Source organism: Rana temporaria, chromosome 10 (assembly GCF_905171775.1).
Source record: "Rana temporaria chromosome 10, aRanTem1.1, whole genome shotgun sequence".
NCBI classification, from domain to species: domain Eukaryota; kingdom Metazoa; phylum Chordata; class Amphibia; order Anura; family Ranidae; genus Rana; species Rana temporaria.
This window is the reverse complement of record NC_053498.1, coordinates 141,680,078-141,696,714: the sequence shown is the minus strand read 5'-3', so window position 1 is coordinate 141,696,714 and position 16,637 is coordinate 141,680,078. Positions and strand designations below refer to the sequence as shown.

Genomic DNA, 16,637 nt, shown 5'->3' with positions numbered 1-16,637 from the left:
GGGGAATACATGGGAAAGGTAGAGGAGTGGATGATGAACGTTCACACAATGATGGGGAATACATGGGAAAGGTAGAGGAGTGGATGATGAACGTTCACACAATGATGGGGAATACATGGGAAAGGTAGAGGAGTGGATGAAGAACGATCACACAATGATGGGGAATACATGGGAAAGGTAGAGGAGTGGATGAAGAACGTTCACACAATGATGGGGAATACATGGGAAAGGTAGAGGAGTGGATGAAGAACGATCACACAATGATGGGGAATACATGGGAAAGGTAGAGGAGTAGATGAAGAACGATCACACAATGATGGGGAATACATGGGAAAGGTAGAGGAGTGGATGAAGAACGATCACACAATGATGGGGAATACATAGGAAAGGTAGAGGAGTGGATGAAGAACGTTCACACAATGATGGGGAATACATGGGAAAGGTAGAGGAGTAGATGAAGAACGATCACACAATAATGGGGAATTCATGGGAAAGGTAGAGGAGTGGATGATGAATATCGTTCACACAATGATGGGGAATACATGGGAACGGTAGAGGAGTGGATGAAGAACGTTTAAGTGGTAAGGGCTTTGTCACGTTAGCAACCAGGGAAATTTTAGCCAACAATTTGGCCTGGCTCCTATGTGGGAAAATATATTGTTACATCAGATAGCACTACATTAGCGTTTTCAATCAAATACGTCCTTTAATGAGTGACTTTTTTCTTTTAGATGCCTTTTTCCGCAGCGCATGACTATGAGAACCAGACAATGGTGAAGAATATTTTATTGTTGAATTTATTCAATGATTGGTCTTTCATCACTGCCTTTTTGTTATCCCTCATTTATTGCACTATCCTGATTGGCAATCTCTGCATTTTTATCATCATTAGGGTTGAAGCACATCTGCACACACCAATGTATTTTTTTCTTAGCAATCTCTCTGTTTTGGACATTTGTTACTCCTCCACCACTCTCCCAATTATCATTTTCAATTGCGCTACCGGCAACAAAAGGATTTCCTTTGCCAATTGTATTGCACAGTTGTATTTGTTCGTCTCTCTGGGTGGGGCTGAGTGTATTCTTTTGGCTGTGATGGCCTACGACCGTTTTGTTGCCATATGCAACCCATTACGTTATCCGGTGATCATGAGAATGAAGCTTTGCGCCGGTCTTGCAGCTGCTTCATGGTTGAGTGGGTTCCTCAATTCTATCCTTCATACGGTCATGACTTCCAAACTTACATTCTGTCGGTTGGAGGAGAGTATAAATCATTTTTATTGTGATGTTCCACCATTGGTACAAGCAGCTTGTAACCCCACCAAGACCAGCAAAATATTATTATATGTTGTCAGCGTGTTCCTTGGCTTCACCCCATTTCTTTATATCGTTATATCCTACGTCCACATCATCTCCACCATCATGAAGATCAAGTCTTCTGAAGGACGATCGAAGGCCTTTTCTACCTGCTCCTCCCATCTCATCGTAGTCACAGTGTTCTACAGCACAGCCAACCTTAATTACATTGGACCAACAGGTTACTCCATTGAGCTGGAAAATTTAGCATCTCTCTTGTACAGCATTCTGACGCCAACCGTAAACCCAATAATTTACTGCCTGAGGAACAAAGACGTCAAAGGGGCTTTGAGAAAACATTTCCAGAAATTTTATTTCATGACTTACTGATAACTGTGTGTTTTCATATGCCGTATTACTCTGCCTTCTAATTTTTTGCTCAATAAACCTGGAGCAGTACACCTCAACTGTGTGTTTTCACATGCCCTATTACCAGGGCCGATCCTAGGCAGGGTGCACAGGGTGCATTGCACCCAGGCGCCTGCAGAGGTGGGGGCGCCAAACATCTAACAGACTCTCTAACAGAATCCCTCTCTGTGTCCTCTTCCTGTATTTTGTTTATTGTTAAGAAATCATGTAAGGATCCCGGGGTAATGAAGACTTCGTAGGGGAGCATCTCTGTGGTTGAGTCGTTGCCATTTGTAAAGGGGAGGAGTTATTATCACGACGACGCCCATGAGGGGGCGCCAGAAATATTTCTGCACCCAGGTGCCTGTGACCCTAGGATTGGCTCTGCTACCGAACACTCCAATCAGCCAAACAAGAAACCCATATGAATAATTCTCTCCCAAATACGAGACCATTCACAGTCCGGCGGCTCCACAGCACTAGAGGGGCAGTCACCTCTCGCTGTTCAGAGTGGACCAAGAAGATCTCTCAGATTTTTAGTGTGTTGCTGAGAGCCTGAGCCAGTCACTCCCGCCCCCTTCACAGTCCGGCGGCTCCACAGCACTAGAGGGGCAGCCACCTCTCGCTGTTCAGAGTGGACCAAGAAGATCACTCAGCTATAAACAAAAAAAAATGCGTCAATTTTGAAAAAAATACTATATTTTTTACTTTTTGCTATAATAAATTTCCCCAAAAAAATACTTTAAAAACTAAATGGCGGTGATCTGTGATTTTTATCTTGACTGTGACATTATGGTGGATACATCGGACACATTTGGCGCTATTTTGGGATAATTGTCATTTATACAGAGATCAGTGCTATAAAAATGCACTGATTACTGTGTAAATGACACTGGCAGGGAAGGGGTTAACCACTAGGGGGGCGAGGAAGGGGTTAAGTGTGTCCTAGGGAGTGATTCTAACGGGGGGGGGCTGGGCTACATGTGACACGACACTGATCACCGCTCACCGATGACAGGGAGCAGACGATCAGTGTCCTGAAACAAGTGCAAAGTGGATTTGCCTTTTGTAAATAACCCCCATAGCGTCAGAGGCGCAGCGGTGGCAGAGGACTGTGTCTGTGTCCCGACTACCGGATGAATGGAAGCAAGCAAACATTCATTGATGGGCACTGGTAGGCTGCATTTGATGGGCGCTGGTGAGGCTGCATTTAACTACTTGCTGACCAGCGCACACACTTTTACGTTGGCAGAATAGCACGGACAGGCTAATGGGCGTACAGGTACACCCCTTTAAATTTTCCGATGCGTGGGCGTGCACGTGCCCCTGCCACGAGCACCGTGACCGTGCCCGCGGACTCGATGTCCTCCAGTGTCCCGGAGCTGTAGAACGGGGGGGGGGGCTGCCTGTGTAAACAAGGCATCTCCCTGTTCTGCCTAGTGACAGGACGCTGACGTCGTGTCACAGTAAGCACAGCCCCCTACAGTTAGAATCAATTTTGTTTTCGTAGCCACGTCACACGGCCGCGCAATTGTCAGTTAAAGCGACGCAGTGCCGAATCGCAAAAAGTGGCCTGGTCCTTTGATAGCCAAATCCTCCAGGTCTGAAGTGGCGCTTCATTAAAAAGGCAGAGTTTTCTTAGGGCAGTGCAAAGGGAGGTGGAGTCAGGGGTGGAGCCAATGGGGGGGTGGCAAAATTAGGTTTCGTCTAGCGCAGGGGTCTCCAAACATTCTAAACAAAGGGCCGGTTTCAGACTCTTGGAGGGCCGGACTTTCGCCAGCGGGAGTGAATTTTTTTCTGGCATCATTGTTGGTAAACATCTGATATCATAGGGAGGAATAATGCCCCATTGGGTATAATAGGGAGGAATAGTGCTGTATTAGTCGTGTCAGTGGGAGAAATGGTGCTCCATTGTCGGTGTCAGATGGCAGAATAGTGTCTCGTATCAGTGGGAGGGATAGTGCCCCAAGGGCCGGATAAAGGCGAGCAAAGGGCCACATCCAGGCCTCGGGCCGCAGTTTGGAGACCACTGGTCTAGGGTGTCAAAAATCCTTGCACCAGCCCTGATGGTAGCCAATCAGGTTCTATTTTTATTTAATTTTTTTTGCCAAAACTTATTTGAATAAGCTACAATGCACAGCTGCACCGGATTCTTTTAATAAATCTCCCCCACAGTCAGGGATGGACTGGCCATTGGGACTACAGGGAGTTTCCCGGTGGGCCAGTGGCTCAGTGGGCCGACTTCAGTGGCAGTGGACCGCCGCAACCCTTCGCTCCTCTGTCTCTCCCTTCCCGCAGCGCTTACCTCCTCTCCCTCCCTGCAGCGCTCACCTGGGGGGAACAAAGAAGCAGGGGGAGGACCAGAGGAGCAGGGGGGACGACAGAGAAGCATGGGGGAGGGGACAGCTGACTCAACAGCTATGGCCTGGGAGTTTCTCACTTCTGCCTAATCTTGTCCCATAAGGGGGGGGCACCGAACTGATTCTTTGCCCCGGGTGAAATAATGTCTAGCTTCCCCACTGGTACTGCCCAGTGATGTATTTAGGTTTTGTGCTGCCCTAGGCCTGACTAAACTTGTGCACCCCTAATTTAAATATGACACACTCCTTCCTGTCAAGGCCACACCCCTTGCTGTTAAAGACCTGCCCTTCCCTTACCCTTACTCTATCCAAAATGAAAAAAAAAAAAAGTGTTCCTATAGTTCTACTTTAGGCACAAAGGGCCAGATTCACGTACAATTGCGCCTTTGGAAACTTAAGCCATTTAAGTTACACCGCCGTAAGTTTTCAGGTTTAGTGCTCGATCCACAAAGCACTTACCTGGAAACTTGCGGCGGTGTATCGTAAATGCGTCAGGCGCAAGGCGGGCCAAATCGAATGGGCGGCCAACATTTAAATTAGGCACGCGCCCGCGCCGGACCTACTGCACATGCTCCGTTTCCTAACTCCCGCCGTGCTTTGCGCGAAGTCACGTCATTTTTTCGAACGGCGACGCGCGTAGCGTACTTCCGTATTCCCGGACGGCTTACGCAAACGACGTTAAATTTTGAATTTCGACGCGGAAATGACGGCCAAACTTTAGACAGCAATACGCTTGCTGACTAAAGTTAGGGCACAAAAAAAAATAACTAACTTTGCGACGGGAAACTAGACTAGCGGCGACGTAGCGAACGCGAAAATCCGTCGTGGATCCGCCGTAACTCCTAATTTGCATACCCGACGCTGGTTTACGACGCGAACTCCCCCCAGCGGCGGCCGCGGTACTGCATCCTAAGATCCGACAGTGTAAAACAATTACACCTGTCGGATCTTAGGCATATCTATGCGTAACTGGTTCTATGAATCAGCCGCATAGATAGAAACAGAGATACGACGGCGTATCCCTTTTGTGAATCTGGCCCAAAATTCTGATAATTTTATGGAGAGGACTAAAAAGATATAACCATGCCAATGGTACAGCAGAAAATATGTAGCACAGTGAGGAAGGTTTGTGGTCCAGGATGATAGGACAGTCAAAATTAGAAGCTCCGCCCCCCCCCTACAGTTGCGGGATGCTTGCCTCTCTGCCCAGTCCGCCCCATAAGACTGGTGCTACACTAATAGCGCAGGCCGGCGGGGACTCTTTCCGTGCTGCCCCCCTGCAACGTGCTGCCTAGGCCTTGTTGGCCTAGGCCAGGATACAGCCCAGTACCAGCCGTTCTACTCTAATAAAGTAGTGGCTAGTGGCTAGCAAAGGGGGAGAGGGGGCTTGGGTGGTCGTGGAGGTGCGGGAGTTGTCCGGCCGCCGTGGGAGAGACCTGTCAAAGTGGGCCAGTCTGGATGAAGTCCAGGGCCACATTTTTGTCCCAGTCCAGCCCTGCCCATAGTGCTTTAGCAAACTAAAATGCCATACATTTCGGATTTACATGCACTTTGCAACACACCAAAACAAGTTTATTTTGTAACCCAAGCTGAGCGTCTATAATCTGTGAGGTCATAAAAGGGTGTCCCCCATATTACTCAATATGGATTAACTCACCCCATTCAAACAGACATTACACTGGTAAATCTGTAAATACAATACAGTGTCCAGAGAGCCCATTTCTATAGATACAATTACAATTGTTTGATACCGTTGGCTCCGGGGATTCATTAACACGGCTCTAATCAATTTGTTTGGTAATGAGCAGACATTATTTTATTTTATTTTTCTGTGGCATAACAACCGTTTCCTCATTAGAATGCTTCTGGGATTTATTACATGTTCTAAAATAAAACATTTAATTTATGGGTAATTATTGGCAATTTTTAGCATCATGCTTCATTGAGGATAATAAATGAACAGAGAAAGTTTCTATTAACTATTTGTTTTTGCAGAAAAAAATATATATTGTATATTGATCACCAATAGACAGTTGTCTTAAATCTATTAGATATGCTAATTTCCTTACTAATAGTAACCCTACAGTATATTTACTTTTTCTTTATTAGTATATTATATATATTATAATTGTTATAAAGGATATTATACAGGATTCAACAATTTGTGGAGTGCTGTACAATAAAGAGACAGTAAGGTAGAAAAATAATCAGCGCAATAAAACAAAAAAATATACCATACAAGCAGCTGAACACTGGGATTCAATCAATACAATTCCTGAGAGTACATATACATAGGTAGTGCAGCGCTTTAAAAAGTCCAAATAAAAGTCCAATGTGGATCTTTCTATAGTGACTGGTGATAAATGTAAATCATGCAGGTGCTGTAGCGTGAAGATAAGAAGAGACACCTCCATCAACGGTAGTAATGGCCGCTCACCTCACAGATATGACCCTCTATTAGATTAGGTCATAAACAGCATTCCCAAAAGGGTATCTCCAGAGGAAATCCAGCAATGATCAAAAACAGTGAAAGGCAATGATCTCCAGAAAAAGGTCAGCAAAACCAGCCGAGCATCAAATCCATGCATATAAAAGAAAAACAGCACATAGTGTTTCTCCGTACAGACATAAATAAATTTTAATAAACAAAATAAGAATCGCACTTACAGAGCAAGGCACTAAATCCAGTGCCAAGAGTAAAAACGTGTATGAGCATATAGTCCAGTGTGTGATCGCGGGTGACGTCACGCTCTCCCTGCCGAATGTTACGTCCCTGGGGCGGGACTTCTTCAGCGGTTGTCAATATCTGTGAGGTGAGCGGGCCATTACTACCGTTGGTGGAGGTGTCTCTTCTTATCTTCACGCTACAGCACCTGCATGATTTACATTTATCACCAGTCACTATAGAAAGATCCACATTGGACTTTTATTTGGACTTTTTAAAGCGCTGCACTACCTATGTATAAATAAAGAGACAGTGCAAAACTATTCAATACAAGAAGGTTAAAGGGGGTTGTAAACTATATTGACATAGTGGAGTAAGATAAGTGATTGCAGACCCTATAGAGCAGTGGTTCTCAACCTGGGGGTCGGGACCCCCTCGGGGGTCAAATGACAATTTGCCAGGGGTCACTGAATCCTGGGATGTTCCTAAAGACTGCACCGCTCTCCCAGCCTTTTCGCGGCCTCCTAGCTGGGCTGTTCCTGGAGCCTTCCACTCAGCCTCTTTGCAGCCGCCCATTCAGTTCACGGTATGGGAGGGGGGCAGAGGCTAGAGGTCAGCTGGCTGGTGAGGAATGTGAAGTGGGAGGGGCTGGGGGAGACCCCCCACCTACCGATTTCATAATAGGTGTCACTGCTACAAGTTCCTACAAAGCTGGAGACACCGTGAAGCCGGAGACACAGTGAGTTAGGCCTCGTACACACGATAGGTTAACCAGAGGACAGCGGTCTGAAGGACCGTTTTCATCGGTCAAAACCGATCGTGTGTGGGGCCCATAGGTTATTTAACCATTACTTGCTTTAAAATTTAACCGATGGATTGATAACCGATAGGTCAAAACCGATCGTTATTATGCAAAACCATCGGTTAAAAACCCGCCCATGCTCAGAATCAAGTCGACGCATGCTTGGAAGCATTGAACTTCGTTTTTTCCAGCATGTCGTTGCGTTTTATGTCACCGCGTCCTGACACGATCGGTTATTTAACCTATGGTGTGTAGGCGTGACGGACCACCAGTCAGCTTCATCGGTTAACCTAAGACAACAGTGCTTCAGACCTTTGTCCTCTGGTTAACCTATCGTGTGTACAGGGCTTAACACTACCTGTGATTAGAGTTGCCATTAAAATCCCAACTACAGTTCTCAGATCAGCAGATGACCTTGATCAAGAGTACCCAAGTTGGCTGATCAGAACTACCCCCAACAATGCCACTCATCCCAACTCCCCACCAGTACTGCCACTCATCCCATTCCCCCCCGCCAGCACTGCCACTCATCACAACTTCCTGCCAGCACTGCCACTTATCCCATTCCCCCCACCCCCCCCACCAAGGAGTAAGAGAAAAACAAAAATAGAGAATACATGGAAGGGAGAGGAAAAGAGGGGGGAGGGGTAACAAAGGAAAAGGGAGAGAAAGAATAGGAGAACAAGAAAGACGGCTAGAGAGAGGGATAGGGGAAAATACAAGAAATTAGGATAGAGAGAGATAAAGGAAAATAAAGGGGAACAAAGAGAGAGTGATGCATCCCAAAATGTACCATAAGGGGTTTTAATACTGTATGAGTGGAAGGGACTCTGGGAGCCCTAAATGTCTGTGGGTTAGGGGCGCAAATTACTTGTCTTGCCTTGGGTGCAGGGATGGACTGGCCATTGGGACTACAGTACAGGGAGTTTCCCGGTGGGCCGATGGCTCAGTGGGCCTGCTTCAGTGACAGCAGACCGCCGCCCCCCTCCGCTCCTCTGTCTCTACCTCCCCGCAGAGCTCACCTGGGGGGAACAGAGAATCAGGGGGAGGACCAGAGGAGCAGGGGGGACGACAGAGGAGCATGGGGGAGGGGACAGACAGCTGACTCGACAGCTATGGCCTGGGAGATTCTCACTTCTGCCTAAACTTGTCCCATAAGGGGGGGGCACTGAACTGATTCTTTGCCCCGGGTGAAATAATGTGTAGCTTCCCCACTGGTACTGCCTATAAGAGTACCAGTACCAACCGTTCTACTCTAATAAAGTAGAACGGCTAGTGGCTAGTGAAGGGGGAGAGGGGGCTTGGGTGGGGGGGGTGTGCGGGAGTTGTCCGGCCGCCATGGGAGAGACATGTCAAAATGGGCCAGTCTGGATGAAGTCCAGGGCCAAATTTTTGTCCCAGTCCAGCCCTGCTTGGGTGCCGACTACGACAATAAGTTTACTGTTAGTGGGTCCCTACAACTTGGGAAATTTTATCAAGGGGTCACGGCACTAGAAGGGTTGAGAACCACTGCTATAGAGGCATAGTGGAGTAAGACAAGTGATTGCAGACCCCTATAGGGTCTGCGATCATTTATCTTACTCCACTATGCCTCTATAGGGTCTGCAATCACTTATCTTACTTAGGGATGAGCTTCGAGTTTGAGTCAAACTCATGTTCGACTCGAACATTGCCTGTTCCCCGAACAGCGAACTATTTGGGGTGTTCACGGCAAATTCGAAAAGCCGCAGAACACCCTGCAAAAGTCTATGGGAGAAATCTAAAGTGCTAATTTTAATGGCTTATATGCAGGTTATTGTCATAAAAAGTGTTTGGGGACCTGGGTCCTGCCCCAGGGGACATGTATCAATGCAAAAAAAGTTTTAAAAAAACGGTCGATTTTTCGGGAGCAGTGATTTTAATAATGCTTAAAGTGAAACAATAAAAGTGAAATATTCCTTTAAATTTTGTACCTAGGGGGGGGGGGTGTATAGTATGCCTGTGAAGTAGCGCTTGTTTCCCGTGCTTAGAACTGTCTCTGCACAAAGTGTCATTTCTGAAGGATAAAAAGTAATTTCAAATCACTGCTCCCGAAAAAACTGCCATTTTTAAAACTTTTTTTTGCATTGATACATGTCCCCTGGGGCAGGACCCAGGTCCCCAAACCCTTTTTAGGACAATAACTTGCATATTAGCCTTTAAAATTAGCATTTACATTTCAAACGTTCGAGTCCCATAGACTTTAATGGGGTTCTAAGGTTCACACAAACTTTTGGTCTGTTCGCAGGTTCTGGTGCGAACCGAACGGGGGGGGGTGTTCGGCTCATCCCTAATCTTACTCCACTATGCCTCTATAGGGTCTGCAATCACTTATCTTACTCCACTATGCCAATATAGGGTCTGCAATTACTTATCTTACTCCATGTCAGGAATCATGATTTAGACCGAGACAGAAGTACAGTTAAATCACACTTGTTTAATAATAATAATAAAAAGATAAACAGAGTAAGCGTAGTCAAAACATAGCCAGAGTTCGGGAACCGGATCGGGTAGTCAGCCAAGCCAAATGTCAGAGAGCCAGAGGTATACGTAGTAGAACAGCAAGCAGGATCTGGAGACAGAAGGAACGTCAGCCAAGCAAGTCTTCAACAGGAATGCAGGGGATAGTCTCTGTGATGTTGACCAAGGCGAAGGCAGAGATCAACTGAGCTGGGCGGCTTAAGTAGGCAGGACTGACGAGCAGGATCATCAACAGGTGAATCACTGTGGAGAGATAGGAGCTGGCAATTAGCCAACAGCTGAGCAGCCAGCTCAGAGAATAAAGGGTTAAGCCTCTATAGGGTCTGCAAACACTTATGTCCAGGATGTATTTTGAGGGGAAGAGGCTACTGGGGAGTGGAGGGGAGAAGTGAGGTCCTTCCAAGTACAGGAGGGAGAAGTATAGATGGGAACCCCATCCCGAACGGGCCAGGGGGACAAATTATGCTTTTTTTTTTTTTTTTTGCTATTGATGGGATTGGTAAGGGAAGGGAGGGTGGTTAGCAATAGGACAGAGGAGGGACGGGAGGAAAACGAAAATAGGAGAACCAAAATGCCCAAAATATATTAAAGTGGAGGTTCCCCTAAAAATAAACTTTTAACATTGCATTTATGAGATTAAAGACAATTAGAATCGGCTGTTTTTTTTTTTTTAAATACGTCCGTACATACCGTTTCCTATATGTGTTCTCACCGCCACTTCCGGGTATGATGGTCGGGGCTGGGCGTTCCTAATTGATTGACAGGCATCCAACCGACGCATACATCGCGTCACGAGATGCCGAAAGAAGCCGAACGTCGGTGCGCAGGCGCCGTATAGAGCCGCACCGACGTTCGGCTTCTTTCGGCATCTCGTGACGTGCTGTATGCGTCGGTCGGATGCCTGTCAATCAATTAGGAACGCCCGGCCCCGACCATCATACCCGGAAGCGGCGGTGAGAACACATATAGGAAACGGTATGTACGGACGTATTTTTTTTTTAAAAAACAGCCGATTCTAATCGTCATTAATCTCATAAATGCAATGTTAAAAGTTTATTTTTAGGGGAACCTCCACTTTAAGGAAGGGAAAAAACAAAGGAAAAGGTACAGATAGAAGTATGGAAATATGGTACCTTGTGTAACTTATAGGATGTGATGTAAATCTATCTGATGTGACGGTATGGTGGTTCTCATTTTGTAAAAATAAAGAATTATAAATAATAATTTTGCAATTTAGAACTTTGCTGGAGTGGAACTCTAAACACCGTGCACTCTAAGTATAAACTTGCCTATGGAATTATTCCACTTGTCTACTCTTCTACCATGGTATCAAAATGAGAAACTCACCTACCAGGCACAATGGGAATAGGAAGACAAGATTACCAAATAAACAGGTTACATCACTGATTATTTTCTTACCTTGGTTACAAAAGGTACAAATTTAGATTTAATGATCTGGCAATACTGAAGGGATGAGATCCCTCAGCAAATAACACAAGCTATAAAACCTCAAGCCTACGGTCCCCTGTCTTTGGCTGGTTCCATTTACAGCCTCGAAAACCTCAACATCACCAAGACAAGACTTGTGTAGACTGCTACATAGAAAAAGGTACGTCCTCATTCAAAGTAAAAAACTTTTCTCTTTCTGTGGTTTTCATCTATTTCACCTTTTTCAGAACACCCCTAGAAGTTCTAGGGGGGGGGGGGGTATTTCAAAGTGATTTCTCAACACAATAAAGCATGAAGACATGGATGGATGGTGGGGTATTGAACCAGAGAAGGACATATATGTTACAATTTTTGCTGTAGATATGAAATTCTCTTGTATGTAATTATGTTTTATCTTGACATGAATTTTAATATGTTTGTGCCAATAAAATTATTTTACACATTTACTACAATTTAAAGTGTTTTCTGGTGCATCTAAAGTCCCGTTTCCCCCAATCCACTTTGTTTTTGTCTACCTTTACTGGGATGTGGCACCTGTATAACACTTGGACAGCAAGCTTTTTCTCATAGAATTTTTTTAATTCTAAGTTTGTGTTGCTCAGATACAGTTTAGTCCTACTTTAAATACTGACTTACCATATATACTTGACTATAAGCCGACCCGAATATAAGCCGAGGCACCTAATTTTACCACAAAAAAATGGGAAAACGTATAGACTCGGGTATAAGCCTAGGGTAGGAAATGCAGCAGCCACTGTAAGGGAAAAGAGGGTCAACAATGCCCATTTGCAGCTTCACTGTGCTCATTTGCAGCTTCACTGTGGAGTGCCTATTTGCAGCCTCACTGTGCCCATTTTCAGCCTCACTGTGCCCATTTTCAGCCTTACTGTGCCCATTGCATGCCTCACTGTGCCCATTGCATGCCTCACTGTGTCCATTTGCAGCCTCACTGTGCCCAATTGCAGCCTCACTGTGCCCAATTGCAGCCTCACTGTGCCCATTGCATGCCTCACTGTACCCATTGCATGCCTCACTGTGCCCATTGCATGCCTCACTGTGCCCATTGCATGCTTCACTGTGCCGATCTGCATACCTGATCTCCATGAGATGCAGCCAGTCGGCGGCTGTCCAGTGTAACAAAGCCCCGCCTCCTCCTCGTCCGTGATAGACGAAACACTCAGTTTCCCAGCAGTGAGTCAGTGTTCCACCTATCACGGACGAGGAGGAGGCGGGGCTTTGTTACACTGGACGGCCGCCGTCTGACTGCATGACACAGGGGGTGATCGGGTATGCAGATCGGAGAGACTCAAGTATAAGCCGAAGGAGGCTTTTTCAGCACAAAAAAATGTGCTGATAAATTTGGCTTATACTCGAGTATATACGATAATTATTTTGAGATGCAATGCAGTCAAAATTAGAAATCTGGCAGCTGAGGTCCAGCTACGGAAACTTTAGGTGACACCTTTACAGTGCTAGAGCGTCCAAATAGGACAGTATGGTCAGCAGGAGATGGTATTGGTGGCAGGAATATATTTATATTTGTTAGGTTGGATGACCACTTCCCACCCAGCCTACAGCAAAATGACGACGAGGCGGTGACTTTCCCATCCTAAATGGACATCATATGATGTCCTGTCAGGAAGCGCCAAACTCAGGGCAGCGGCAAGATCTGTCACCAGCTGTGACACATCCGATGACTGATCAGTGTACCGGCTCACTGCCAATACCGTGTGACCACCATGACCAAACGCATGACCAATCACAGCTAATCATAACAAAACAAATAACGATTCAGTTTCATTCAGTAAAATGCTTGCTTATAGCAATGTAATTCACTGCTATAAGCAAACATATTGTGTAAAAAAAAAGAAAAAAAATCTTGATCACTTTCCCAGAGTAGTACAATGTTACTGTGGTAACATTATATTGCCCTGGTCACAATGTGTTAAAAAAAATAACAAAAATTTTATTAAAAAAAATAAAAAATTTAAAAAAAAGTTTAAGGCTGGGTTTACACTAGTGCGAATTTGATGTGGGTTTTCCCGCATCTAATTTGCATGACAGGAGATTGTGACCAGCTCTCTATGGTGCCAGTGTACATATCCCTGGAGAGGCTGCACAGGAGTCCTGTGCATCTTTGGTTCCGTTTAAGGTCCGAATTCAGGCAAAACATTTCTCAACATTTTCAGTCTTTTTATTGTTTATTTAGTAGACATGTACACTGCTAAAACATTCATTTGTTTCGTTTTGGTTATATAATTTTTTTTTTTCACAATTCGTAAATTTGTAATTTCGTAATTTGAAAATATGAAAATCCAAAATAAAGAAAGGAAATCCGAAAATTAACCAACTATTAAATGATAATTGGAGGATTGTGAAGAAAATGGACCCCTAGCCGCCCGGGAATGCAAGGACGTCATATGACGTCCACTCTGAGGGAGGGAGGGTTCCCGCCGACGTCATTTTACAATGACTCGGTAGGGAAAGTGTTAAACATCCATGCAAGTACAAAAAATAGACATAGAAGGCCGATACTCACTTGGATGAGCCGATCGGCTCATGCAGTTAGGGATTCTACTGTATAGATTATCAAATGTTTCTGATAAACAATACTTTTTAAATACTCACCTGGTCTGTCCTAAAAATCCTGAGGGGTTACGCTGTGCCTATGAGCACTAGGTTTGTCTTTTCGTTCGTTGGATTGGCTAGGCCAGGCCATACACACACTGTCAATCTTTTAGTACCGTATTTTCCGGCGTATAAGACGACTTTTTGGATGCAAAAAAATGCATCCAAAGTCGGGGGTCGTCTTATACGCCGGGTACGGTCTCCGTACAGCTGCGATCGTCATAATTTCAAAGCTGCGCGCCGTCTTCTCAGCGCGTCCTCGCTGTCCTGTGATAGGCGGAACAGAAATCTTCCCAGCAGCGCCTCTGTTCTGTTTTCCGCCTATCACGGATGCCTTCTCATCCTCGGACGAGATGAGAAGGCATCCGTGATTGGCGGAACATAGAACAGAGGCGCTACTGGGAAAATTTGTGTTCTGCCAATCACACGACACGCTGAGAAGACGGCGCGCGGCTTTGAAATCATGGACGCTCGCAGCAGACGGAGACGGTCACCGGCCTGCAAAACGTGAGTGATGGCACAGTGGGGGGGAAAGTGGGGGCATGCAATGTGATGGCACTGTGGGGGCAAGTGATGTGATGGAACTGTGGGGGAAAGTAATGTGATGGCACTGTGGGGGAAAGTAATGTGATGGCACTGTGGTGGCATTTAATGTGATGGCACTGTGGTGGCATTTAATGTGATGGCACTGTGGTGGCATTTAATGTGATGGCACTGTGGGGGCATGTAATGTGATGGCACTGTGGGGGCATGTAATGGCAAAGTGGGGGCATGTAATGGCAAAGTGGGGGCATGTAATGGCACAGTGGGGGCATGTAATGGCAAAGTGGGGGCATGTAATGGCAAAGTGGGGGCATGTAATGGCAAAGTGGGGGCATGTAATGGCACAGTGGGGGCATGTAATGGCACAGTGGGGCTTGGAAAAAAAGGGGGTAGACTTATACAGTGAGTATATCCCAAAACCAAAATTTTTCCTGGAAAATTAGGGGGTCGTCTTATACGCCGGAAAATACGGTACATTGTTATTTCAGGATGGCGCTAAATTATCTGCCCCAGAGGATTGTCCTAAATATGTATTTTTGTGTCTTTTAGATGACCTTTACTGAAGCGCCGAACTTTGAGAACCACACAATATTAAAGAATGTTTTATTATTAAAGTTTTCAGATGATTGTATCTTTATCATCACCTTTTTGTTATCCCTCATTTATTGCGCTATCCTGATTGGCAATCTCTGCATTTTTATCATCATTAGGGTTGAAGCACATCTGCACACACCAATGTATTTTTTTCTTAGCAATCTCTCAATGTTGGACTTGTGTTACTCCTCCACCACTCTCCCGATTATGATATTCAATTCTGCGACCGGCAACAAAAGGATTTCCTTTGCCAATTGTATTGCGCAGTTGTATCTGTTCGTCTCTCTGGGTGGGGCTGAGTGTATTCTTTTGGCTGTGATGGCCTACGACCGTTTTGTTGCCATATGCAACCCGTTACGTTATCCGGCGCTCATGGGAATGAAGCTTTGCGCCGGTCTTGCAGCTGCTTCGTGGTTGAGTGGGTTCCTCAATTCTATCCTTCATACGGTCATGACTTCCAAACTTACATTCTGTCGGTTGGAAGAGAGTATAAATCATTTTTATTGTGATGTTCCACCATTGGTACAAGCAGCTTGTAACCCCACCAAGACCAGCAAAATATTATTATATGTTGTCAGCGTGTTCCTTGGCTTCACCCCATTTCTTTATATCGTTATAACCTACGTCCACATCATCTCCACCATCATGAAGATCAAGTCTTCTGAAGGACGATCGAAGGCCTTTTCTACCTGCTCCTCCCATCTCATCGTAGTCACAGTGTTCTACAGCACAGCCAACCTTAATTACATTGGACCAACAGGTTACTCCATTGAACTGGAAATTTTTGCATCTCTCTTGTACAGCATTCTGACGCCAGTCGTAAACCCAATAATTTACTGCCTGAGGAACAAAGAAGTCAAAGGGGCTTTGAGAAAATATTTCCGTAGATATAATTTTGTGACTTACTGAGAACATTTTTCTTTCATATGCCGTATTACTCTGTATGTTGGTTTTTCGCTCAAGGAGCAGTACACCTCAGCAAGGGGCTTTAGGTATGAAGAACAAAATGTCAGGTTCATTCACCCCCATATATCGCTTATTACAATCCCTGCATCACTTATCCTTAAAGGAGTTCTCTGACCTAAAAGTTTTAACCCCCGCTGTGCCCGGGCTGTAAAAATATACAAAATAAACTGTCGCTTACCTGCCTACGATCCCCCGTTGTTCCGATATCGCCGTCCCGTTCTCCGGTCCCGGGCCCCTTCCGCTTCCTGTGTGTCGGTGACTCATAGTGCGCTCAGCCTATCAGCGGCCGCAGCAATGTCCCGTCGCGGCCACTGATAGGCTGAGCGCACTATGAGTCACCGACACACAGGAAGCGGAAGAGACCGGGACCGGAGAACGGGACGGCGATATCGGAACAACGGGGGATCGTAGGCAGGTAAGTGACAGTT

At 45.6% G+C, this 16,637-nt stretch overlaps 2 protein-coding genes across 2 annotated transcripts; both read left to right on the top strand.

Annotated features, from left to right (window-relative positions):
- The first annotated feature begins 573 nt into the window (after positions 1 to 573).
- LOC120916123 (olfactory receptor 5V1-like) lies at positions 574 to 1,757 on the top strand. Its single transcript, XM_040326942.1, has one exon. It carries the CDS (start codon positions 732 to 734, stop codon positions 1,683 to 1,685), a length of 954 nt encoding a protein of 317 aa, XP_040182876.1. The 5' UTR covers positions 574 to 731; the 3' UTR covers positions 1,686 to 1,757.
- A 13,441-nt stretch (positions 1,758 to 15,198) lies between these two features.
- On the top strand, positions 15,199 to 16,280 carry LOC120915876 (olfactory receptor 5V1-like). The gene has a single exon (XM_040326687.1). The coding sequence runs from the start codon at positions 15,199 to 15,201 to the stop codon at positions 16,150 to 16,152; it is 954 nt and encodes a 317-aa protein (XP_040182621.1). The 3' UTR covers positions 16,153 to 16,280.
- Positions 16,281 to 16,637: the final 357 nt, after the last annotated feature.

Coding starts and splice junctions, on each gene's coding strand:
- LOC120916123 (XM_040326942.1), top strand. CDS start 732: ATGCCTTTTTCCGCAGCGCATGACTATGAGAACCAGACAATGGTGAAG.
- LOC120915876 (XM_040326687.1), top strand. CDS start 15,199: ATGACCTTTACTGAAGCGCCGAACTTTGAGAACCACACAATATTAAAG.